This window comes from Rhamphochromis sp. 'chilingali' (genome assembly GCF_963969265.1).
Source record: "Rhamphochromis sp. 'chilingali' genome assembly, chromosome: 1".
In the NCBI taxonomy this organism is placed as follows: Eukaryota; Metazoa; Chordata; class Actinopteri; order Cichliformes; family Cichlidae; genus Rhamphochromis; species Rhamphochromis sp. 'chilingali'.
Window position 1 is genome coordinate 57,285,504 of NC_137929.1, and position 24,262 is coordinate 57,309,765.

General features: G+C 42.2%; 2 protein-coding genes and 1 long non-coding RNA gene across 4 annotated transcripts; 1 reads left to right on the plus strand and 2 right to left on the minus strand.

Moving 5' to 3' along the window:
• Window positions 1-1,810: 1,810 nt before the first annotated feature.
• LOC308397282 (interferon-induced protein with tetratricopeptide repeats 1-like) lies at window positions 1,811-22,516 on the minus strand. 2 transcript variants are annotated; one of them, XM_080883120.1, is made up of 10 exons: window positions 22,333-22,516; window positions 12,613-12,789; window positions 11,650-11,839; window positions 11,385-11,576; window positions 10,977-11,204; window positions 4,775-4,916; window positions 4,579-4,705; window positions 4,344-4,497; window positions 2,911-2,958; window positions 1,811-2,501 (listed from the first exon to the last, which is right to left on the minus strand). In XM_080883120.1, exons 1-10 carry the CDS (start codon window positions 22,335-22,337, stop codon window positions 2,289-2,291), a joined length of 1,476 nt encoding a protein of 491 aa, XP_080739246.1. In that variant the 5' UTR covers window positions 22,338-22,516; the 3' UTR covers window positions 1,811-2,288. The 2 variants fall into 2 exon arrangements, with proteins under 2 accessions (XP_080739246.1, XP_080739245.1); XM_080883119.1 differs by lacking the exons at window positions 1,811-2,501; window positions 2,911-2,958 and having other exon boundaries at window positions 3,754-4,497; window positions 4,579-4,702.
• LOC308405880 (uncharacterized protein) lies at window positions 17,587-20,441 on the plus strand. The gene is made up of 2 exons (XM_080896659.1): window positions 17,587-17,920; window positions 18,808-20,441. Exons 1-2 carry the CDS (start codon window positions 17,661-17,663, stop codon window positions 19,076-19,078), a joined length of 531 nt encoding a protein of 176 aa, XP_080752785.1. The 5' UTR covers window positions 17,587-17,660; the 3' UTR covers window positions 19,079-20,441.
• LOC308405887 lies at window positions 19,418-20,926 on the minus strand. Its single transcript, XR_013973413.1, has 2 exons — window positions 20,517-20,926; window positions 19,418-19,682 (listed from the first exon to the last, which is right to left on the minus strand). It is a non-coding gene; the product is annotated as an uncharacterized lncRNA (long non-coding RNA).
• Window positions 22,517-24,262: the final 1,746 nt, after the last annotated feature.

A 24,262-nucleotide genomic window follows, 5' to 3' on the forward strand; every position in this document is an offset into this window, starting at 1 on the left:
AACTGAACGCAGCGCAACTGCCAGTATGTGTGATGAACAATGGATCGCGGGCAGTGGGGGAGCTGCCTACTCACCTATGTAGATACATATACACTTTCTGCCCACCGAGGAATGAGAGGAAGTGTATGGCCTGTTCAACCAACACAACCTGTGCCAAAAACACGACGCTGATGAGCATCAACTGTCGCTCTAACTACAGTTACCGAATGCCACTAAAAACAAAGACTCAATACCAGACAGGATGTGCACGGACGGCACCAAGCAGTAAAGGAACCAGAGTTTCGCATCTGGGGAGGAGGAGTGAAATTCTTACAGAGCTTGATCCCCGGCATTGGAGTTGCCGAGGTGCGGGAACATGTGGAGATCAACCGATATGCTCTGCTACGACACATCAACTTTGACAAAGACCCTGGGACCGGCCTTAGCAGAGGAGCGGAAGGCCATCAGAACGATGGTGCTGAAGAACAGACTGACTCTAGATCTGCTAGCAGCATAACAAGGAGGAGTTTGCAAGCTGATCGGGGAGACATGTTGCACGTTTATCCCTGAAGGATACGAAGCTGGAGGAGACATTTACGAAGCTTTGCAGAATTTGACCGTTCTGCAGAAATATGTCACTGACCACACATCTGGAGCAGCTACACCACTAGGCTGGCTGGACTGGCTATTTGGCGGCTCGTGGTTGGCTGCTGCAGCAAAGCCGTTTGTCTTTCTAGGTTTCATCATGGTAGCACTGCTCATACTAGTGTTGTGTGTGGTGCCATGTCTAAGAGTAATGATTTCAAAGATGATAACAACTACAATGACTGCTTATGTTGCCGTGCCTCAAGAAGAACAGCATCCCGTTGCAATTCTGTTAGAGGAGGAGAACTTGTAATAGCTGCTAATAAATGACGTGGTGATTAAAAGTGACTTGTCAAGTGATCATGCACTGATTAACGCATTAGTAGGTTATGCAGGTACAACATAAGGTTTTTATTCTTTTATTTTTTGTAGTTTTAGTTTTATTATTTTTCTTTATTATTACTTTTATTCTTTCTTTTTACTGTATTTTCATTTGTTCTTTTATTCTTTTATTGTTTTATTTTCTTTTATCGTTTACCACATGATTTACATTTTTGCTATGTTCACAATTTAAAAATTAAAAAATTGCTAAACATACTTAATCAATGACCTTTTCAGACAACTGTTGTAAACATTTAAAATAAGTTAAAACAGGAGGGAATATGTTAGAGGAAAAATGATTCTATGTAACTTTACCTTCTTTTAAATGTACAAGCTGTGTTCAGATAAGTAGTTTAGAAGTGTCTTTCAGACTTTCCCAGCAAGGACATATTGTTTCAGATTGTTTTATCTGTTTATTATTTTCTTATCCTGTTCTCACTGTCTCTGTGCTCTGTGCCTATAAAAAATGCCAAGCCACTGTGCAGGGTGTGAGTTGTTCTCAGCAGCTCACCCGTGTACACGTTTAGCAAAGAAAGTAACTTTGTCTCATTGTGTCTTTATTTCTCCTGGGTTTTTTGCAGAGTTTTCTCCCAACAGCTATCATGAACTTTATTTTAAATTATTTAAATCTAACATCAGTTATAAGGTTCATACAGACAACTCACTGTCTGTTATACTGACAGGTTAAATTTGTAAAATCACCGGAGAATCCACAACTTTACTGCTCCACACATCATCCCCCCAGAAATGTTTTGTTCTGTGATCATATAAACACATCAAAGTTGCCCCATGTGAAAATACAGATTACTACCATTTTTTAATCAGTAGGAGGAAAACTGTGAGACAGAGAATGGAAGTACACACATCACGTTTAATATGCATAAACACTGTGACACTAAGTATTTGTACATCATTACTTCCAACCTCTTGTATTTAATGAAGTGAGAAATCAATTGAAATGAGTGTTGAAACACTTGATCCAAGTACTTTATTATGTCAAATAAACTCAAAATGTTTCTACTTCTTTCTCACTTTAAGGGAAAATATCTTAAAACAAGAGCAACTGAGCAAGAATGTTATTGAAGGATTTTCTTATATTAAACCAAGACAAAGCCTTTACACTACATGAATTAAAGCACATATACAACAACCTTTATTTGAGCATTGATCACATGAAACTGCAAAAGAAGATGAACTAACTAAGAAACTAAGAGATAAAATAAATGTTGTAAAAGATTAATTGCATCCTGCTCTCTCTGAGTGTATCACTCTACAAACAAGATAACACATTATTTTTGGCTTGATATAAGATTTTAAGAATTAGTTATTTGCAGTGATGGTGATTAATCAGAGGATGATCCCTGCAGCTCCAGGCGCAGCTCACACAGAGCAGACAGGTACTCTTCATTGTCCTTGTCATAGGTCAGAGCTTCTTCATAAAACGCAGCAGCTTCCTTGCTGTCGCCCTCAGCTCTGGCCACCTGACCCAGCAGAGCGAGAGCTTCACCATCACCTGGATTCCTTGACCGACGTCTCTTAGCGATCTGCTTCAGTTTCTGCAGGAAAAAATAGAGGAACAATGAAAGATTAATTTATGTTCCAAAGAAGTTGATTCTGTTCATCTGGACGTAGCGTTTTCAGTGTGAGAAAACATTACAGTCATTATGCTTCTTTTCTTTTGAAAAAACAACGTTTTAAAGGATTTTTAGAAATGACAGGTGCACCATCCAATGTGGGATGGATGCCACATCTCCTCACATGACCTAGTGAAAGACAGAACCACTGACAGTCACCAGTAGTTTTCAAGTTGAAGTTGAAAACAGTCCTCAGGTGCACAAGTAGGTGGTATTGAACAAATCATTTAAATCAAGGGATGTTTGATATGAGGTTATGCTCAACCCATAAGTTTGGTAAGAACACTGAGTGTATATAACACAGAATCTTTGTTATGTCTCTAGTGCTCACCTTAGCACACTGTCTCCACTCATATTTTTTCAGTGGTATCAGCAACCCCTGCAGAGAGAAAACAGCAGAAAACTATCAGGAAGATAAATCCATCCATACTAAGGTCATGTGGTAGATCTGAGCGTTGAAATGTTTCACATTACTGCCCCGACACCTCCACCCTCCAAACAAGGCCTGTTAGTTTTTCTTCTTTCATTGTTCTTCTTGGGTTGAAACTAGAGATGATGATGGCACGATACCTCTTGTTTTAAGTCCGATACCGATATAAATTTGAAAATCTGCTGAAACCGATATGAATCCGATATTGTCTATTTTAAAATCAATAAAATTGTTGTTTTTTTTTTATATTTGCTGCATTTTGTATAAGTTCATACTCATGTTTAAAAAGCCAAAACACTAAAGCTATTCTATTGTACTTGGATGCAAAAAACACTGCACCCAAAATACTTCAGATCAGCAATACTGAGCTTTTTACTTAAACTTTTAGCAGAACTTTAAAGTATTTAAAGTAATATTGAAAAGTAATTTAAAATGCAATTTTATGTAGATTTCAACAACTCTTTGGTTCTGAAAAAAAAAAGAAGCGCAATATCAGCACAAAATAATTCAACAACTTAAAAAAAAACAGGTTGTAGAATGGACGCTTTTGTACTTCAAGCTGAACATAAATACACATCCATCCTGACAGTTTCTGTCACATTTAACCTGAGATTGAATTTTGTGCAATTTCTATACAAAACTTAACACGTATGAAAAAAGTGTTTTCATTGTTTTGTTGTTGTTGTTTTTCTTTCGAACCACAGAACTGTTTAGCCTGCAACACAGTTCTTTTCAAACTAAAACTCGAGTATATCCATTGTACAGTCAGACTTAGCAATGACAGATGTCCCAGCTTCATATATCGGTTGTTAAGCTTAACGTGGGAATGCTTTACAAACATTCAGAGATGAACTTACACACTTGCTTTATTTTTCTGGGATAGTTTGCTTGGAGATGAAATTCTGGTTTGTCAGCACGTAACGAGGCTCCAAATGCTTTCAGTGTGAAGTGACTCCAGACCGCCGACAGGTCTTGTACACAACAGTCACTCTATCACGTGACGCAAACTGCTCCAACATGATAAGGGGACCACCTGGGTTACACCATGTCGCAAGTTTTGTGATATTTGATGGATTGGGTTACATTTTTAATTTCTACCCAATATCCGGCCCAGTAATTTAGGTCAGCATCAGCATCGCACTGATACCAATACTGTATTTTAGATCCGTCCATCCATAGTTGAACCGTGGAATATTAAGAGGCAGCTGCATGTCTAACACTGTACATGCAGCTGCCTCACCTTGGTGTAATTTGCCCTCTGATGAATCAGCTGCCTGTCACCGTCACTTTTTTGTCAGTGAGGACCAATCAGAGTCTGGCACCTAGAAACTTACCTTGGTATAGTGAGCGATGGCTTGAGCCTCATTTTTTGTGTGATAATGATGAAAGTCACCGTAGTACTGATGGATAGTCTGACAAACTCTTTTCTCCTTCAACTCTGGTAACTCCTCCAAGAGCTTCTCCAAGCGCTGGAAAGTCTCCTCAGCCCTGAGAAACAACGAGATGTTTAGGAATTTACACCCAGAGGAAAGAAAGGAGGAAATCGTGCAGCTTTGTTTAGACAAGCACCTGCTCAAATCCCCTTCCTCTGCGTACAACAGTGCCAGTTCAGCCCACGCCCGGACAAAGGATGGTTTCATCTCCACAGCGTCTTCAAGGTGACTAATACAGCAACGCCTCCACTTACGCACCTCTTCTGTGGAGCATTAAAGGATGATTTGAGTTGTGTTGATTAAAGGATAACATGTTGTATATTTCTGTGTACCTCTGTTGCTGAAGGGCCTGCGGCGCTGTTCAGCAATTTTCTTCTGCTTGTAGCACATAGCCAGTTGGTAGTTGAAGGAAGGTAATTGATCGCCCCTTCTCAGGCCTCGCTTAAGCACATCAATAGCCTCATCCAGTCGATTCTGGAACAGATTTAAAAACACTAATCAGATACAAATATATGTAGAGAGAGAGGCTACACCCACGCTTGAAGCCACTGAGGTGTCTGTTGGCGGGGTGACTGGTATGAACGAACTTATGAAACTTGCTACAGTCCAATAACTCCAGCCGTACCTATCTTGTTTTTTAGAATTGTTATTCCAAAGCCATTTAACAGCGTAGCGATCACAAACTGTTTGCTTCCTTCCAAACAACAACACCTGGCATTAATTACTAGGGGTGCAACAATATTCGTATCGATATTGAACCGTTCGATACAGTGCTTTCGGTTCGGTACGCATATGTATCGCACAATACAACATTTGTAATTTATTTTATCAACTTTCCTTCTGACGATGCTGTCTGTGTGGAGCGCTCAGTGAATCTGCATTTGACTACTCCGCCTAGGCTGCACTGTCGAGCGCAGATCCACTGAGCGCTCAACACAGACAGCATAGTCAGAAGCAAGAGTGCAGGGCAAGCTAGCGAGACAGAAGTTAAGCTCTCCTTACAACATGGACCTCCCCCACCCTCATTCAGATCTGGCGTTTGGAATTATTTTGGTTTTCATGTGACGTATGACCCTGAAGGTAAGCGAGTCATGGACTAAAGTAAAACAGTATGTTGGATGTGCCATGCAATGCTCAATTACATGGGTGGGAACTAGTGTGTTAGCGCAGTTAGCTCGTTAACGTGTTGGCCGTCTAGCCCCATGCACGGGGCGATCGGCGGTAGCTCGTTAACGGAGATTTGCCGTGTTGTGGCGTTAAGGTCATTTCAACGAGATTAACCTGAAAGCACTAGTGGGAACACAACGAATATGACTGCACATTTACACCGACATCATCCTAGTGCAAAGACAAAAACAAGCAAGCATGCTACTAACTTTAGCCGAGTCATTTAGACAGCTGTTAGCACAGGATTAATATGCTGCTGAGAATATAGCCCAGAAGAAGCGGATAGTATAGCTTTTATTTTGGAAAGAGACATTTCTCTGTAATAAACTCTCTTTTCCAAAGATGAGTGATTCCTCAATCAGATACAGGGCTCGCAATATCGCTAGCCCGACGTCCCGGGGCTAGCGATTTTTTTCAGTCAGGCTACCAAAATCTATCTCTTCCCTGCCCGTCGGGCTATTGTAGGAAGGAAAAATATATGTCAATGCTTTTGCATTCTTTCAGAAATGTAGCTGGGTAATTATGTCATTGGCATCGGTGAGCCACTGTCAATATGTGACATATTGAAATCGCGTTTGAATTTGCTTTCACTTTGCAATCATGCGAACTGTGTATAGAGAGCGACAGCACTGATCTGTGAGTGATGATCATTTGCGCACCAATTCCTCTGACATCGTCTTATTAATCGTTAGCTTACTATGCAAACATGACAAGTGAAATCTCCCGCAGCTTAAACATGTGAGAGGTTGATCGCGCAGAGAATCGCTGAGCTTATGTGAGTGCGTGTGTAAAAGCATTTCAGTTCTGCTGAGCCAAATAAGACAGGTCAGGGTGAAGAAGTGACAGCCAAAGAAAAGCTTACCACAAAACGGAGAAGTTATGACAAATCAGACTATAAGGCAAAAAGAAAGTGCAGCTTTATGGTTTCATGGACAAAATAATTTCTGTGGCTGCAATATGATGAGCTAAATAACCAGGGCTGCACATAAGTGGTCCACAGGTGCGCATTCGCTGTCAAAATAAAAAACACGCACAAGGGTTAGGGTTAAATTTAAAAACTGTACTTTTGAGTTAAAATATATATTTATAATCTTAATAAATGACAAATTAAAAAGGCATGAACATTTTTTTTGTATCGAAAAAATATCGAACCGTGACACCAAAGTATCGAACCGAACCGAACCGTGAATTTTGTGTATCGTTGCACCCCTATTAATTACGTGTGTCTACCTTGAACACATTCACCATACCAAAAAAACCCACATGCCTGAGGTATTCACTGAGCACGTGGTCAGTTGGGGCCATCTTCACAATGTTTTCATAGATGTTCGTTGTCTCATCCTGGACTGTGGTGCTGACACTCACCAGTTCCCGGCCTCCCTTCAGCTTAGCGTTTAGCCTCAGGGTGCTGGACTTGGGGTGAAACCCTTCATGCATGGTCAGGAGCTTCCTTGTCTTGATGTCAGTGGCTTCTATCTCCATATTTGGCCAGCTTATTATGCCAGCAGGGTACCTGATCACAGGCAGGCTGTAGGTGTTCATATCCCAGACATTGTTCTTACCGTTCAGCTGACTCCTCAGGACTTGCCTGACCCTCTCCAGGTACTGGTTGGTTGCAGCTGATGTCATCCCGATGTCATTGCAGTATATCCTGGTGGTGTGGATCAGTTAATTTAATGTCTTGTTCACTCTTGGCATCCATGTACAGGAGGTGACTGACAATTGCTCAATTCAGTAGTCAATGATCTCACTGAAGGGGTTCAGGCCTATGCAGAACAGTAGTGGGGACAGAGCATCTCCTTGGTAGATCCCGCACTTGATGGTGACTTGTTTTATAGGCTTGAGGTTGGCCTCTAGTGTTGTTTGGCACATTCCCATTGAGTTCCTGATGAAAGCTCTAAGGGTCCTATTGATCTTGTATAGTTCCAGGCAATCCAGGTGTGGGGCATTGAGTCATAGGCCTTCTTGGATTTCTGCCTTCTATGTTTCTGCCTTATTTTTTAAGAAGATGATATCATAAATATGTTGAATTTATTGTATTATTATTTAAAGACAATACCATTTTGAAAATGTGCTTAAAGTTCTTAAAATGGCACTTTATTTTTAAGTCTGACCAATTTTGGCCAGGGGTACTATTTTTGCTTCTCTGTTTTGAACTGAAATGTAGTTTAAATGCTTTCCCCCCCATAAATTAAAAGAGTTATTAAGAGTTTGAGTTTACAATATTCATGTCCATGTCTATTATTTGATTTTATCGCTCACTAAAACCCTATAAATTAAAAAATACTGTTGCACTTTGGGGGAAATTTTCTTATAATAATAATAAACTTTATTTATAAAGCAAACCTAAAAACCAGGGGTATACCAATGTGCTTAACAAGTAAACACAGAGAATAAAAAAGAGGTAAATAGAAATAGGACCAAACAGATCGCTGTCACTGATGCATAGGAGAAGCAGCAGATACATATAAAACATAAAAGTACATAATGTAAAATCACAAGTGAAATGTTAACTAGAAGGAAAAGCAAGGTTGAATATTGTTGAATTGTTGCAAGGTTGAATAAGGTGTGTTTTCTTGTGCGATTAAATGTGATTAATCACAATTAATTAATTACAAAGCCTCAAATTAATTATATTAATTTTCTTAATCGAGTCCCACCTCTAATAACAACATAAATTAGATTTCCACTCTAAATTACTCAACACACAGACATTAATGTTTAAACCGTTGGAAACAAAAGTGAGTATACCCGTAAGTGACAATATCTAAATTGTGCCCAAAGTGTCATTTTTTTGAGTGGGTACGATTAATTTCCAGCACTGTCTTAAGGAAGGCTTGCTTCACCTGCGTGGGGAGCTCCTTTCACTGCATGTTGTCTGTTCACAGCAAAATCTTACAAATGCAAGCAGCACACCTCAAAGAACCAGGTGTGAAAGTCAACAAACTGAAAGCAGTGTCAAGGAGTGAGATTTAGAGACAAGGTAACTAGGTCCAATGTGCAGTGAAAATCAGGCTGAGCAGTACAGAAATCTAAATGTTAACGTAATGTGATTGCTGGAAAGTAAAGTTTTGTCATAGGTCTTTCTGTCTGATTGTACTGTGTATTACAACGAACAAAGACTATACAAGACCACTCACGTATCCCACTCAACAACCGAGAGCCAATAGGAGCAGCAGATTCCAGTACTAGAAAATTAACTCATGGATTCAAACTTCTCTTTTCATTTTCCATTTTTGCTGTTCTTGAAGCAAAGGCAGGTATTCTTACACACAGTGTTTACAGAACAAATCTGAAATGTACTCAACATGTCTCCTGCAGGGGCCCGTTCTTCGTACGTTGCTTACTACATCCAAGATCAAATGACACATCCAAGACCAAATCATCGCGCTAACCGTGAGCTCGCTAATCCGGTTCTCCGAACACACCTGCTGTTGATGATTAGTACAGCTGGATGAAGTAATGTGAGATCACTGGGTGGCTTAACAGGGGCTACGCATCGATAGTAGAAACATTGATCGGCAACCCTCTGATTGGTCGGCGAAAATGTCGAAGGAGCGCGCTCGGTATTTTTTGGCAGCAGAGCAAGAACTCTTGAGTGAGGGATTTCAGGAGTTTCAGAGTTTAATTAAAACGCAAGGGAACACTGCAAAGGCTGCAAAAGCAAGGAGAGAGGGCTGGCAGAAAGTTGCTGACAAATTAAACTCGTAAGTAATTTAATAATAACAATAATAATGGAGTGGATTTATATAGCGCTTTTCAAGGCACCCAAAGCGCATGACAATGCCACTATTCAGTCACTCTCACATTCACACACTGGTGGAGGCAGCTACGGTTGTAGCCACAGCTGCCCTGGGACAGACTGACAGAAGCCAGGCTGCCATATCGCGCCATCGGCCCCTCTGGCCAACACCAGTAGGCGGTAGGGTAGATTTATTATATTACACTATATTATCCAATATTATATTACATTATATTATATTATGTTATATTATATCCCCTTACACATTAGAGCCACAACACCCACTAGATCCACTAGAACATGGGAACAAGTAAAAGTGAAATATAAGAATATTCTACAGAATGGTAATATTTATCACTTATATTGCTTTTAGTCTCTTGGAAAGAGACCCTGAAATAATCTGTTTGTTTGTTTATAACAGCAACCAAGAAAAGGGCAGAGCAACAAAAGACAGGTGGTGGTCCTGCACCCCCTCGTCAACAAGTTGGTTAAGTAAATAATACCCTCACGGGAATATCGATATCTCTCTATGAGCACACTGTCGCGCTGAGCTAAAGGATCCTGTCTGTCCCGCAATATACGCTGAATTCTGAGGACTCTCCTTATCAATCTTGCACCTTCCGCAATGGGTTGCTCGCGTAAACGGACAGGACATGGCTGCGACAGGCTTCCCAAATCCACCTTCGCTTTTATAGCCGTGGTCTCTCATCTTGATTACACAAAGTAATTTGCAATTACTACTCTGAAATATGAATTACATCCGTAATAATCACATACATGTAATAGAATGTTAATAGTACATTTCCCTTTTTTAGGAAATGACCTGTATGTATCTGTGTGACATCAATAAAAGGATCAGGTGCTGCATTATCTTTAGTTACATTGATGTTATTTATTTATGGTGAAACAGTGGTGGAATATCGCTGTTGCTTTCGTATAAATGAAGCGGACATACCTGCGTGGCCGCGATCTAATCCTGTTTACATAAAGTAAACCTGCTCCCGAGCAGGTTTACGCTTACGGCTCTGTTGCTATGGCAGCAAGTCCCGGATGAGCTTCGGGGAACCGAACGATCCAGGATCACGCGAAATCGTCAACAATCAAATCCAGCTAACTTACTTAGCGAGGTACGAAGAACGGGCCCTGCTGTGGTAACAGCTTGTTTTGTTGTTCTACCAGAGAGAGCAGCTACAATGAAAGCTTGTTTATTTACTACTGTCACAGTACTGGGTCATGTGCCTTCAGTTACTCTGTTTTTTACATGTAAAAACAGAAGCTAATGGCACAAAGGACGGTTCCAGATGGATTTCCAGACTACAATCTTGGACTTCAATTATCTGGTACCTTTACCCTCAGGACAGGCAGCCATTCTCCTTGAGTTGGAGTCTGTTGGCGTTCTCCTCTCCCCACTGTCACCAGGTTGTTAACATTGAATGAATTTCTAAGTATAACACTGCAGGTACCTTGATATACTGTAAATATTGTTACAATATTTTCTATGAAGAAAATGAAAAATGAAACCAAGGAGTCTCTACAGATGGATTTCTTCACTTTTGCTTTGATCTGTTGTTACTAAGCCAAAGACCCAGTAGGAAGAAATAGCATTCATAAGGTTGCAGACTTACCCGATTATGTAAGTAATTTCCCGAGTGCCGGATGACATGAGGGTTATCGGGATCATTTTCTAGTGCTTTCTTCACCAAACCATCAGCCTCTTCGTATTTCTTATAAGCCGTCAGCTTCAAGGCCAGCATGCACTGCAGAACAGCGTTATTTGGGTTGATCTCCAATGCAAAGCGAAGCTGTTTGGTGGCCTGGGATTCCTCATCTTCCTGTTTATTTCCTAAAAACCACTGCAGATGAGAAACTGGTTAGTCTGCAGTTTATTTCGCTTGAATAAAAGAATTAGCCAGTGAAACTTCTAAGAATCATACTGACACTGGAGGAGCCATAAGGTTTACTCTCATCATTTGGTGCTTTATAGAGGAATATCCATATAAGTTAATACTCTTCATTCTTATCATAAAACTGACCTGTTCTCTGCAAAAGAGGGCGATGGCATAGCCGGCGTTCCACTCGGTGTCATGAGGCTGTACCTCAAGTGCTTTATGAAAACAGTCGATGGCTTTGGAGAGAGAAGACCATGACACCTTGAAATAGGTCCAGGCTTGAGCGCCATACACCTCTGGGAGGAGACTTCCTGATGAACCAGTGGGATACTTCACCTGCACAGGGAGAAGGAAGCGTCAGATGTTCAACAGCAGTGATCATCATGTTTGATCTGATTGGTTTACATACCAGTATGTCCTCGACTCTCTGACAGTAGCTTTGTGACTGTGCAAAGTCTCCATCATGATATTTCAGCCAGGCCATGTCTCCATACGTCACAATCAGCCGCCTCTCACTCTCATCACCGTAACTCTCCCTGATGGTCTTCTCTGATTGGTTTAAAAGTGACAGCGCTTCCTCTCGTTGATCCTGAAGATACCTGAGGACCAACAGGTCATCAACAGCTGTTCCACATCTGGTGTTTACAACACCTGACAAGAAACTGACCTGAGAGTTCAACTAACACTTGTTGATGATTCATTAAGGCTTTTATCTGAGGTTCATGACTCCAGGGTTAGATAATTACTGCATTTCCACCAGAAAAACAAGAGTCCAAACAAGCTTTAGGAGGCAGATTATATCAAGATAGTACCAGCTTTGTAAAGAATCAGAAACTCTATTCCAATACTCAAATAATGTTTCTCTTCATATTACATGTTTGTATTAAGGTTGAAATAATGAGGTAAACTTAAAGCAAGCTGACGTTTTTCTTCTAGCTGTAGCTTTGCTAAACTGCATAAATCTGGTGATTGTTTATTTATAATATTAACTGAGTGAGTTGAAAATCAGCGAACGATATCTACTCCAGACAATATGTTATGTTATTAAATAAAATAAAATTCATCTGTGTTAGCAGCAGGAGCACTGCTGATAGGTAACATTAGCAGAAGAAACACAGCTCAGGGTTGGATCTGATCCTGAAAACAAAACTATCTCTCTATCATTCAAATATAAATCCTGCTGATGCTGACCACTGTTTCCTTTGACGGTCAAATTTCTCTTTGGTCAGACGGACTTCAGTGAGAAGTCCTCTGGCTAATGTTAGCTCTTCTCTTCTGTAGCAGAGTCCCAGAAATAAAAGTGTTGAGATTTGAATGAGCAGAATAAATCCACTTTAGCTTTTCTTTCATCAGACAGCTACAGAAACTGTACCTGACATAAGCCAAGAGGCTGTAGGTGCAACTCTCTCCCTCACACTGACTCCGATGAAAATCTATGTCGATCTGTAGTCGAGTGCTCAGGGTTTCCAGGTCCACGTCCAGCTTCAGATCCCAGGTGAAGTGACACTGCAACTGTTGCAGCCTGCTGAGCAGAGCGCTGCTATCTTCACTGTAAGAGAGTCACAAAGAAAACGCTGTGAGGAGCATCAGAGGGAGAGCATCAAACCAGGACTGGCTGAACCGAGGCTCACTCAGTGCTCTGACACACTACAACCAGCACATGATCAAACATCCTCACTCAGAAACTCTCATGCCAGTTCACCCACACCTCCCAGCTCCTCTCCTTGACAAAAATTCAGTTTGTGTGATCAACCAATGAAATCAGTGATGTGAAGTAGATCTGTGGTTTGAATCTCACACTGAGGAACCAGAAGAAACCTTAGATGTGGAGTGAGACACAAACACAGGGGGACAGCTAAGTACTATACTTAGTACTTGTGGAATATTTTTGATATTGTTCTGTTAAATATTTTTGGATATGAGACCACACGATTTGTTTTTGTTCAATTCATTTGATCACATGCCAGTGTTAAAATGTCTAGTTATTGATGTAAGATGCATCAGTTACCAGTGTTCATGATCTGGAATTAATATTGTTGAAGAGGTGAGCACTGAAGAAGGCAAGCATGAACGCGGACTCAAGTTGTGAGCAATCAGGTAGTTATGAGCAATCAGGGCTAAATTGTGTGGATTTTGATACTCAAGGATGGGAGGTTTAGGCTGGATCAGTAGTAGAATGAATGAAGTGCATTCCAAGCAGCACTAAGTGTGCAGCACTCTGTGCACTCCTCAGTGCAGTGCCATGCATTGCTCTCCAGGAACTGAGATTGTTTGCTTGACACTGTTCAGTCACTGTACAAATCAAATCAAATCAAATCAAATTCAAATTTTATTTGTCACGTACACAGTCATACACAGTACGATATGTAGTGAAATGTTTGGACAACTGCTCGTGACCTAAAGAAAACAAAAAGGAAAAGGCTATGAATAAGATAGGAAATAAATATGAAAAATTAAAAAGGGTAAATTTAACTAGGAAGGAATAAGATAAAATATATAAATTAAAGTTGAAAATAAAATAACTGTACAACACAAATTAGAATGAAGGGTAAATTTAACTGGGAAAGAATAAGATAAAATATATAAATTAAAGTTGAAAATAAAATAACTGTACAACAAAATACACAATATAGAACTATATAAGAATGTATGAAGAAATATAAATATAAATAAATATATACACAATAACAGCAGCTGTACAAGTATTAACCGGAAATGAAGAATGTAGTGACCAGTGTTGTGCAATCCACATTATGTCTTGTGCAGTGCAAATATGCTTAAAGTGATTTAAGTGATGAAGTGAAAACAAAGTCCAGAATGTCCAGTGTGTGTGTAAGAACTGTATGTGTGGGTCAGTACTGTGTGGTGTGATTGAGAGACCGTATCGCCTGCGGGAAGAAGCTCCTCCTCAGTCTCTCTGTGTTGGTCTTCAGGGAGCGGAATCGCTTTCCTGACCTCAACAGAGAGAACAGTCGTTGTTGGGATGGCTGAGGTCCTTCACGATCTTCCTGGCCTTGGTCCAGCACCGCCTGCTGTAGATTGAGTGCAGGTCAGGGAGCTCGGAGTGGATGGTGCGCTCAGCTGACCGCACAACCCTCTGTAGAGCTCGTCTGTCCTGCATGGTGCTGTTCCCGAACCAGGTTAAGATGTTTCCCGTCAGGATGCTCTCTATGGTGCATGAGCAAAAGTTCCTGAGCACCTTGGAGGGCAGTTGGAAGTCTCTCAAGCGTCTGAGGTGGTAGAGACGCTGACGGGCCTTTTTCACCACGGTGTTGATGTGACAGGACCATGACAGGTCCTGCGTGATGTGAACTCCGAGGTATTTGAAGCTGTCCACTCTCTCCACTGGGCACTCGTTGATGACAGGGGTCTGGTAGTTCCTCTCCTGCTTAGTGCTGAAGTCCACTATCAGCTCCTTTGTCTTACTGACGTTTAGAAGGAGGTTGTTCCTCTGGCACCAGTTCTCCAGATTCCTAATCTCCTTCAGGTAGGCTGTCTCGTTGTTATCAGAGATCAGGCCCACCACGACGGTGTCGTCAGCAAACTTGATGATGGTGGTGGAGCTGGTAGTGGCCACACAGTCATATGTGTACAAAGAGTACAGCAGGGGGCTCAGAACACACCCCTGGGGGGCTCCAGTGCTGAGAGTGGTGGAGGCTGAGATATGTCCACCCATCCTTACTGCCTGTGGTCTGCCAGTTAGGAAGTTGGAGATCCACTGACACATAGATGAGCTGAGTCCCAGATGCTCCAGCTTGGTGGTGAGTGTGGAGGGAATTATGGTGTTAAATGCAGAGCTGTAGTCTATGAAGAGCATTTTAACATAATTCCCCCTTCTAGCGTCCAAGTGAGTGAGTGATGTGTGGAGGAGATGAGAGATGGCATCGTCTGTGGAACGATTTGGACGGTAAGCGAACTGTAGTGGGTCCAGTGTGTCTGGTAGTGAAGAAATGATGAAGTCTCTGACCAGGCGTTCAAAGCACTTCATCACTACTGAGGTGAGGGCTACAGGGCGATAGTCATTGAGAGAAGCAGGGTGGGGTTTCTTCGGGACAGGAACAATGATGGACTCTTTGAAGCATGTGGGGATCACCGACTGAGATAAAGAGATGTTGAATATCTCCGTGAACACAGGAGCTAGCTGGTATGCGCAGTCTCTTAGGATACGACCTGGGATGCCGTCTGGTCCTGCTGCTTTCCTGGTGTTCACTCTCTTGAAGGCTCTCCTTACTTCATGCTCGGAGATGACGAGCACGTTTCCGGTGCTGGCAGTATCTTCCTGTCTGCAGCCGTTAGCGCCGCTAGCACTAGCATTGTTGGAGTCCTTAGCTGCAGCCTCGAAGCGAGCATAGAAAGTGTTCAGCTCGTCTGCCAGAGTCACGGCCGCGTTCGTCATACCGGTTGTTGGTGCTTTATAGTCCGTTATTGTCCTTAGTCCCCGCCACAGGCTCCTAGAGTCACTCTGTTGGAGTTGTGACTCTAGTTTCCTCCCGTAGCGCTGCTTTGCCTCTTTCACCGCCCTCCGCATGTTATATGACGCGGCTTTGTACGGGTCCATGTCCCCCGTCGTGAGTCCCGTGTTGTAGGCAGCGGTGCGGGATCTCAGAGCGTCGTGGATGGTTTTATCCACCCACGGCTTCTGGTTGGGAAACGTTGTGATAGTCTTTGTCTCCACGGTATCATCCGCTAGTTTCCCGATGAATCCCACAACCGCTTCCGTAAACACGTTGACATCATCATCGGAGCTGTTCCTGAACATGCCCCAGTCTGCGTCATCGAGTGCGTCCTGTAACGCGGCCACCGATTGATCCGTCCAGCGCGCGACCTTCCTCTGAACCGGAACTTCCTGTTTCAGCCTTTGTTTGCATTTTGGCATGAGGAAGATGGCGGCGTGATCAGATTTGCCAAACGGAGGGCGGGATTGTGCCTTGTAGCCGTCCTTGACCGTAGTGTAGCAGTGGTCCAGTGTCCTTTCACCTCTGGTGGGGCAGGTGATGTGTTGATAAAAGTTCGGCGCTGCGCGTTTGAGGTTGGCGCTATTAAAGTCCCCCGTCACAATAAGCGCCGCGTCCCGGTGTTGTGTCTGGTGCTGTGTGAGTGCCTCATGCAGCTCGCATAAGGCGGTGACCGTGTCCGCTTGTGGTGGAATATAAACGGCACTTATAATGACCGATGTAAATTCCCGAGGTAGATAAAAAGGACGACACATGATGGACAGTAGTTCCAGATTTGGTGTGCAGGAGCGTGTGAGAGGAACAACGTTCGCACTGTTGCACCAGTTGTTGTTCACCATTAAACACACGCCGCCTCTCCTTGACTTCCCCGAGTCCCGTGTCCTGTCCATGCGGTGAACCAAGAAGAACTCGGCCGGCTGGATGGCGTGGTCCGGCACCGCTGGGCTCAGCCATGTCTCGGTGAAGCAGAGGAGATTGCAGTCCCGAATGTCTCTCTGGAACTTTACCCTGGCCCTGAGGTCGTCAAGCTTGTTCTCCAGTGACTGGACGTTGGCGAGCAGGATGCTAGGCAGAGGTGTGCGGTGTGCACAAGCTCTCAGCCTGTTCCTGACGCCGGCTCGCTTCCCTCTAGGCCGCCGCCGCCGCTTCCCTTTGTTCTCCCTCAAGATCTCACTCGGCCAGCTCGGGTCCGGAGTTAAAAACTTCGAATTGTGAGTACATTGTATACCAATAGAAACAAGAGTGTCACTGTCATACCTAATGTACCCAATGGAGATGATTTTGCCGATTTAGAAACGCTGAAAACTAACTTAAAAAACAAAGACAAAGAAAAAGTGGTCGGAGCAGTCGTGACCGGCGCCATCTTTTATCTTTGCATGATTCTATGCATGATTGTGAAACAACAAATAAAAGGTTGACTGCACAAGAACTGAAGGGTGAGAGTCCTGAGGTTAAAGTGTTAGTGCAACCTGTGACAAGTAAGAAGGGACAAGTGACAGCTGGGACTGAATGGACCAATGAGACCATGTAACACAAACAAAAAGTCACCTCACCCATCTCAGAAGTGTACCGTCCACTTCTTTAGTTGAGCAGAATAAAAGAAATTTGGCTAATTAGGCAGAGAAAAGACTCTAAATATGATTAAGGTTTCTTTTGCCCAATGTGCAGAGACTTTGAAAATGTTCTAATTAACAACTTTGACAGCCTCATGAAGTGAAAGGCATCTGGCATCTTCTGGCATCTGTGTAACGGTGTGTTCACACCGAACGCGATGGACGCGAATAAAACGCCCCAAACGCCCCTAATTTGACGCGTGCACATTCGCGTCTCAACGCGTGTCCAAGAAAAATCCACATTCCTCCCACTGGAAATGTGGGAGGAATGTGGGAGGGAGTTGTGCCAGACCGGTATCTTTGCAAGATGGCAGCTATCGAGCTAGCGCTTGAAGAGAGAGTCTCCCTTCTCTATGTACTGTGGAGAGCAGAGCAGCAGCGTAAAAGACGTCCTCGCCGTACCTGGGTCCATCAGGTCCTCCAGAGGCATGAGCAGTTTGGTGAGTTTCACCACTTGCTCCAGGAGCTGCGCCTGGATGACGGCCGATTCCAGCGCTATCACCGTCGGCCAGTTTGAGGACCTGCTTTCCCTCGTCGGTCCCAGCATCGCCCGCCTAGACACCAACTACAGACACTCAATCCCACCTGCAGAGCGCCTGTCCGTCTGCCTGAGGTTAGTAAAACTATTTAATACGGTAGTCCTTTATTGATATCTGTGCTAATATGCTAATCCATCCAGTTATACACTGCTAACATGGATGTGCTATGCTAACAGTGAATGCTGTCGGTGTTTACTGAAAGCAAACTGTGGTACAGAGACGACTCTTTATAATATTTCTAGTGATGCTCAGAAGCTCTCATCAAGTCCCGATTTAATTCGATTTATGCTGTTATCAGTGTTTGCATGATAGCATGGCTGTGGTGTCACATCAATGTATGCGCTCGGTGTTTGCTGATATCAAACTGTAGCATTAGGACCACTGAGTTAACCTTGTAGTGATACTCACTCCTTTTTATTTAGACCTGGTTTAATTCTGGGATAGTTGAATATTTGTATATAATCCCTGCAGCTGTCAGACTCTATAGCAGGGGTCACAGCCTTTATTAAAACAGAGTTAGATAAAACTGTGAACAGTTTGGTTCATCTCTAGTTACATGGTTCTATCTTGATAAGCTGTCTTATCACAGATTAATTTTTCAAAAATATTAATGATTTAAGCAAGGAAAGGGCTACATTTCAACACACAACTCTTTATTTCTATTAATGTCTTACTTCATTCCTACCTGATTGACATGTTTAGGAATTATGAGTGATTGGCTCACTGTAGTTGTGAAAGTTGCTACCAATCAAATTATGATATGTTAAAGTTAAAACAAAACACAACTGTTTTAGATATTATCTAATATACATTTTGTAATTATCCTTATAATTACAAAATGTTTTATGTAAGATTTAAGTTTTGTGATTTAAATCTGACATCACAAAAGTATTTTGGAATTTGAATAATGTATTTTGTAACTGCAGTACACATAATACTGATTTTGAACAATTTTGTCCAGGTTCCTTGTCACCGGGGACTCCTTCAGGACCATCGCGTTCAGTTTCAGAGTCGGTGTGTCCACGGTGAGCCAGATCACCCCCCAGGCAGCGACGTCCATCTGGGACTGTCTAGTGGACGACTTCATGGCTGTGCCTTCACCTGGAGACTGGCGGTCCATCACAGAGGGATTCCAGGAGCGCTGGAACTTCCCTCTGTGCTGTGCAGCTCTGGATGGGAAGCACGTCCAGACAAAGGCACCCCATATATCATATAGGAGACACACACATTGATATACACTAAATATTCATTTCATTTCTTTTTTGTGGTGCCCAAATTTATGCACCTGCTTGATTTTGTTTAAACAATTATTGCACACTTTCTGTAAATCCAGTAAACTTCTTTTCACTTCTCAAATATCACTGTGTGTGTCTCCTGTATGATATTTAACTGACATTTTTTATTGTAACAACCAACAATTTATACAGGAAAATAATGTCTATTAACAAGGTTGCCCAAACTTCTGCATCCCACTGTATCAGTATATTTTGTCATTAGTATAATATGAAATAAATTCTACATGTGTCAAGTTGTGTGCCAACATTTGCTGTGTAGTAGAACTGAGACATTAGTCATTATAAACATTTATTTGAAATAATATTAAAAGTCTCAAACAGAAAAACATTAAACATAAATATATAAAATATAAGAATTTACAGAGAGACAGGAATAAAAAGGACCAGCTGCTCTCCAGAGCAGGAACAAGGCTGAGGAGGAAATGCTCCATTGGAGACTGGTGTGGCCTCTTCAGGGACTCCAGGATGGCCAGCTCCACCGCCGATGGACCGTCCTGGGACCCGTCCCTCATCTGCCTCGGAGCCGTCCTCCTCTGTGGGCCTGTAAAACAGCACAAAACACAAAGAAATGAGAAGGCTGCTACTAGATTTTAATTTCAACATTGAAAAAAAAAAAAAACAATAACAGGATATAATCAGATTGGTTGTAGATATTTAGTAAAGGTGATCACAAGGGAATCCCACCGACTAAAAAGGTATCAGTGCTTGCTGTACATATCTGTGGGTGCAGCAGCAGGAGCTCAGGGACTGGGGATGCTCTGCTGCAGAATCAGTTGGTTCTATCAATACAGTATTAAATGTTAACAGGTTCGATATAATAATCGTAGAGTAGACAGTGGTCCCTCATTTATTGCAGGGGTTCTCAGAATAACTAGCCCCTGGTCACAGTTCTCACAATTGATTCTCAAAGTGCAAACCTTTGTAGATTGCAAAACGTAAAAGTATTATTATGCCGCGGTTTGTCTTCATCTGCCCGCCACTTTCGTGCGCCTTTTTCCCTCACGGTGCAGGTGTCTATTTCCGAATGAGGCTCATAGTTATGGGTGTTTTTGTGCTGTTTTTTCTATTGGACGCGATGGTTATCAAAACCAAACGTGATAAATTTGGCAAGCGCAGGAGATTTGTCAATCAGGCTGCAGAATGCAATGCTGTACTGTGCAATAAAAAATCAGCGAAAAAGCAAAGCAGTGACGGATGAACAGCGGGACCACTGTGTGCTGTTTATTAATAAACAATAAAATATATTCCTAAATGACAACATGCATAAAAGCAGAACGGTATTTGTACGTCAGTGGGAAAATAGCGGAGGCTTGCTAGCTTTTGTGCGGCTTCCCGGGTCAGTGAAAACTTTCAAAAGAGAAATGAATGAACTTACCAGGTTGCCCGATCTCTTCACATATCTTCCTCCAAGCTCGGTCCTTTTTATTCCTGTCTCGGTACTGAAAGCAGCTGGTGTTGTACAGCTCCGAGTTGTTTGCTACCGCATTGATTAGCCTTCCCCTCCATTGAAGTATGAAAGGCTTTGGCTGGATCTGCCCCTTTGACCTAGGTAACAGCCACGTCACCAGGCTCCTGATTGGTTGTCGCGGCGCGATTTGACGCTGGAGTTCAGATTTTTCCAACTCGAGCGGTAGACGCGAAACGCGCGTATGCACAAAATGCAACACAAAAACTCACGCGCGTGGTTTTATTCGCGAGTCAAACGCGCCAGACGCGCTACACTGACGCGCGTTTCACGCGTTTTGGCGTTTTCGCGACGCAAATCTGCTTCCGAATTTTCGCGGGACCCGCAATCACGCGTCATCGCGCCTTTCCATTGACTTTACATGTAAACCTGACGCTCTATTCGCGTCCATCGCGTTCGGTGTGAACACACCGTAAAGCTGGCTATGAATACATTCTTGTGTGTTATGTAACGGGGAGAAAGAATAACTGAAATCCCCCTGACTGCTCCATCACAGCTGAGCTTGACACTCAGCCTTATGTGTTAACAATGTGTTGATGGTCAGAGTGGTAAACCAGAAGAGGTAAGTAGATCAAATTTAATATTAATAAAAGATAAAGATATAAGTCTGATCAATAGATTAGCAGAGACATGTAGTCTGAGTAGTGAGAATGTTTATTCTAATGTTTAGATTTTGTGTGTGTAGACATAAATGATCAATCATCAACCTTTTTTATGGGGTGGCTGTAGCTCAGGTGGCAGAGCAGGTGCAGAGCAGCCACTAATCAGAAGGTCGGTGGTTCGATCCCAGGCTGCTTCCTGGCTGCATGCCAAATATCCTTGGGCAAGATACTAACCCCATGTTTGCCTACTGGTGGTGGTCAGAGGGCCCGGTGGCGCCAGTGTCCAGCAGCCTCGCCTCTGTCAGTGCGCCCCAGGGTGGCTGTGGCTACAACGTCGCTTGCCATCGCCAGTGTGTGAATGACTGAATGTAGTGTAAAGCGCTTTGGGGTCCTTAGGGACTAGAAAAGCGCTATACAAATACAGGCCATTTACCATTTTTTATTGTCTGAGTTTGAGAAGATAACGATGGGCGTCTCTAACTCGTCATTGTACTTTTGAACAATAATAAAATTCTGATTCATGTGTGAATTTACTGGATAGTTAAATATGCTCAATAATGATCAGAACATTATCTTTAAACACATATAATGTGAATGTCTCTCTGTGTGTGTGTGTGTGTGTGTGTGTGTGTGTGTGTGTGTGTGTGTGTGTGTGATAACAGACCATATTATTGTGGCTGTAAAAACAGTGATGTCATATCCAGTATCCGTTAATCAAACATTAACATTTCAAACCAACGAGCAGCTCATCATAAAAACACATTTTTGTTTTTCTCGTTTAAATATTTATTATTACTCATTAATAAGACAAAAGTATTTCTTATTTGATTTATCAATTACATAACTGATAGAATATTTGATTAATAAAATAATTGATTACTGCAGCACCAGTTATTATTTTCACATACAAGGTTTATAATTTGTTAATGTCCACTTTCTCCTCTTCCTCTGATATCAGTCCCCTGTTACATGCACAGGTAGACAGACTGTGTTACTTTGTATCTCTCTGCGTGCACCTGAGCGCCAGGTAAGCTAAACTACTGCTGCATTTAAAGTCCATCAGGTGATAAATGTGTAATGTGTGATAAATGATCGATTATTGATCAGAGGTTTGACAAACTGACCTCATGTTGGAGCACACAGAGACCTCCTCCTCCTTAGACACAGCAAACTGATGACTGAACACGAAGAGTTCGTGGACCGATCTGTGAAGCTCTCACCTTTGTCACACAAACCACACACACTTCTCGTGGTGCCTTCAGGGCCTCGCTGAAAACAGGTAAAAGGCTGACGGCTCAGATCGCTCATCCTCTCCTCTCCTGTCCTCTCGAGAACTTAATGGCCATAAATATAAACTATGTTAGGAGACGGAAGGCGCATATTTTAGAAAGGAGGAAAGCTTTCCGACGAGAAGGCTGGGCTTTCTGTTTTATATGAGAGGTACATGAAGGCACCACAAGGGGACGTTAGGTTTCGTTTCTGCATCTCAGCTGAGAGCGTCTCCAAAGATCACTGATCAGCCATTGATCTGTAAATGATTGATCTGAGGTCAGCGTTTCTCACTGAACGACCACTCAGTGACCGATCAGTCGGCGCATAATCGTTTCTTCATCGGTGTGTACTCAGTGGCGTGTCTAGAAAATTTTTGTTGGGGGGGCCAGGTAGGGGCACAGATTTGGAGAAGGGTGGCAGATGTAATTGGCAGATAATGTTAAAAAAAAATTCTACCAACCATTAACCATAATTCAATAACCCTATAAACCAAATAACCGAATGCGCTTTTAACTCTTATTAGAATGAGATTTTAACCACTACGGTGCAAAGTTTTTAGATACTGCGTTGATAAAGTACAAGAGATACAATCAGTGCTTTGTCAGTGTTTACTCAGCAGTCAAGGACATCAATATTTGCATAGTATTTTTACTGACATGTAGTGTACATATGTTTTGGGCAAAAACATTTTTGAATATTAAAATACGAACATTTGTAACAAACAATTGACAAATTAGCCAGTTCCAATGTAAAACTTTATCTGCCTGTTAAAAAAAGAAGATAATCTTCTCACAAACTGGTGTTTGATTTTGAAACAGGAAAAAAGTGGGGAAACAACTGAAAAGACTAACATTTGAATAAAACCTGAAAGCAAGTAAATACTTTCTATGCTGCCTTATGGTAAACTTTGGTAATATTGATAAAGAACAACACTGGCTGATGATGAAATACAGTCAGCTGGCATGGTGACACTGCCAGTATTAACCTGCAGGGCTGGACTGGGACAGAAAATCGGGCATTTTGACTACAGACCGGCCCACCAGGTATTAAAGCCATAAAGACTTTGAATGAAAACAAATGCTGTTGTGACAGTGATGTACAGTCTTGTTGGTATATGTATGATTTCTATACATTTTACGTCAGATAAAAACTTTGGTTGTAAGATTTAGATAATTATTTAATAAAAGCGAGATATTTTAAATGAGAATAAGAAAGAAAAGTATTTCTTTGTGCCTTTCCCTGTTAATGCCCTACCTGGCCCCCTGGCAAAACTTTCCTAGACCCGCCCCTGCACAGTTACCAGCTGTCAGCTACATAAAAAAGGATCCTGGTGTTATTTATCTCTCAGAAACAGTTGATAACTTCAACTCATTCATGTCACCTAAAAGGTAAACCTGTTTCTCCATCACAGCTCTGATGGTTCAGTAAGGACGTCTCCTGGTTTCATCTTCATGTTTCCCTCTCACCACATATCCAAACCGACATCATGACCAGCAGCTTTACAGCTGTGGCTCCAGCAAACATCAGCTGATACTAGAAATTAATATTAAATAAATTCTAACAACAGCTGATCAAGCTTAAACGTGCTGCTGTTGTTTAGCGCGACATCTGCTGGTTTCCTCTTTCTGGTGCAAAGTGGGCGATAAATAAACAAGAGAGAAAAGCCGATCAGCTGATCAGTTTCATGATTGAAGTAGCAACAGGAGAGGCAGGGGAGAGAATGAAAGAAGAAGAGGCAGCTGTGCAGCGTAAAGACAGAATAACTCCAGCTTTGTGTCTTTT

Bases quoted from the DNA above. Each gene is read 5' to 3' on its own strand.
- LOC308405880 (XM_080896659.1), top strand. From the start codon at position 17,661: ATGTACTGTGGAGAGCAGAGCAGCAGCGTAAAAGACGTCCTCGCCGTA. The intron at 17,921-18,807 runs GTTAGTAAAACT...AATTTTGTCCAG, and splicing joins CGCCTGTCCGTCTGCCTGAG to GTTCCTTGTCACCGGGGACT.
- LOC308397282 (XM_080883120.1), bottom strand. The intron at 11,840-12,612 runs GTACAGTTTCTG...GTTGGTCCTCAG, and splicing joins AGCCTCTTGGCTTATGTCAG to GTATCTTCAGGATCAACGAG. The intron at 4,917-10,976 runs GTAAGTCTGCAA...AATCTGTTCCAG, and splicing joins GAAATTACTTACATAATCGG to AATCGACTGGATGAGGCTAT.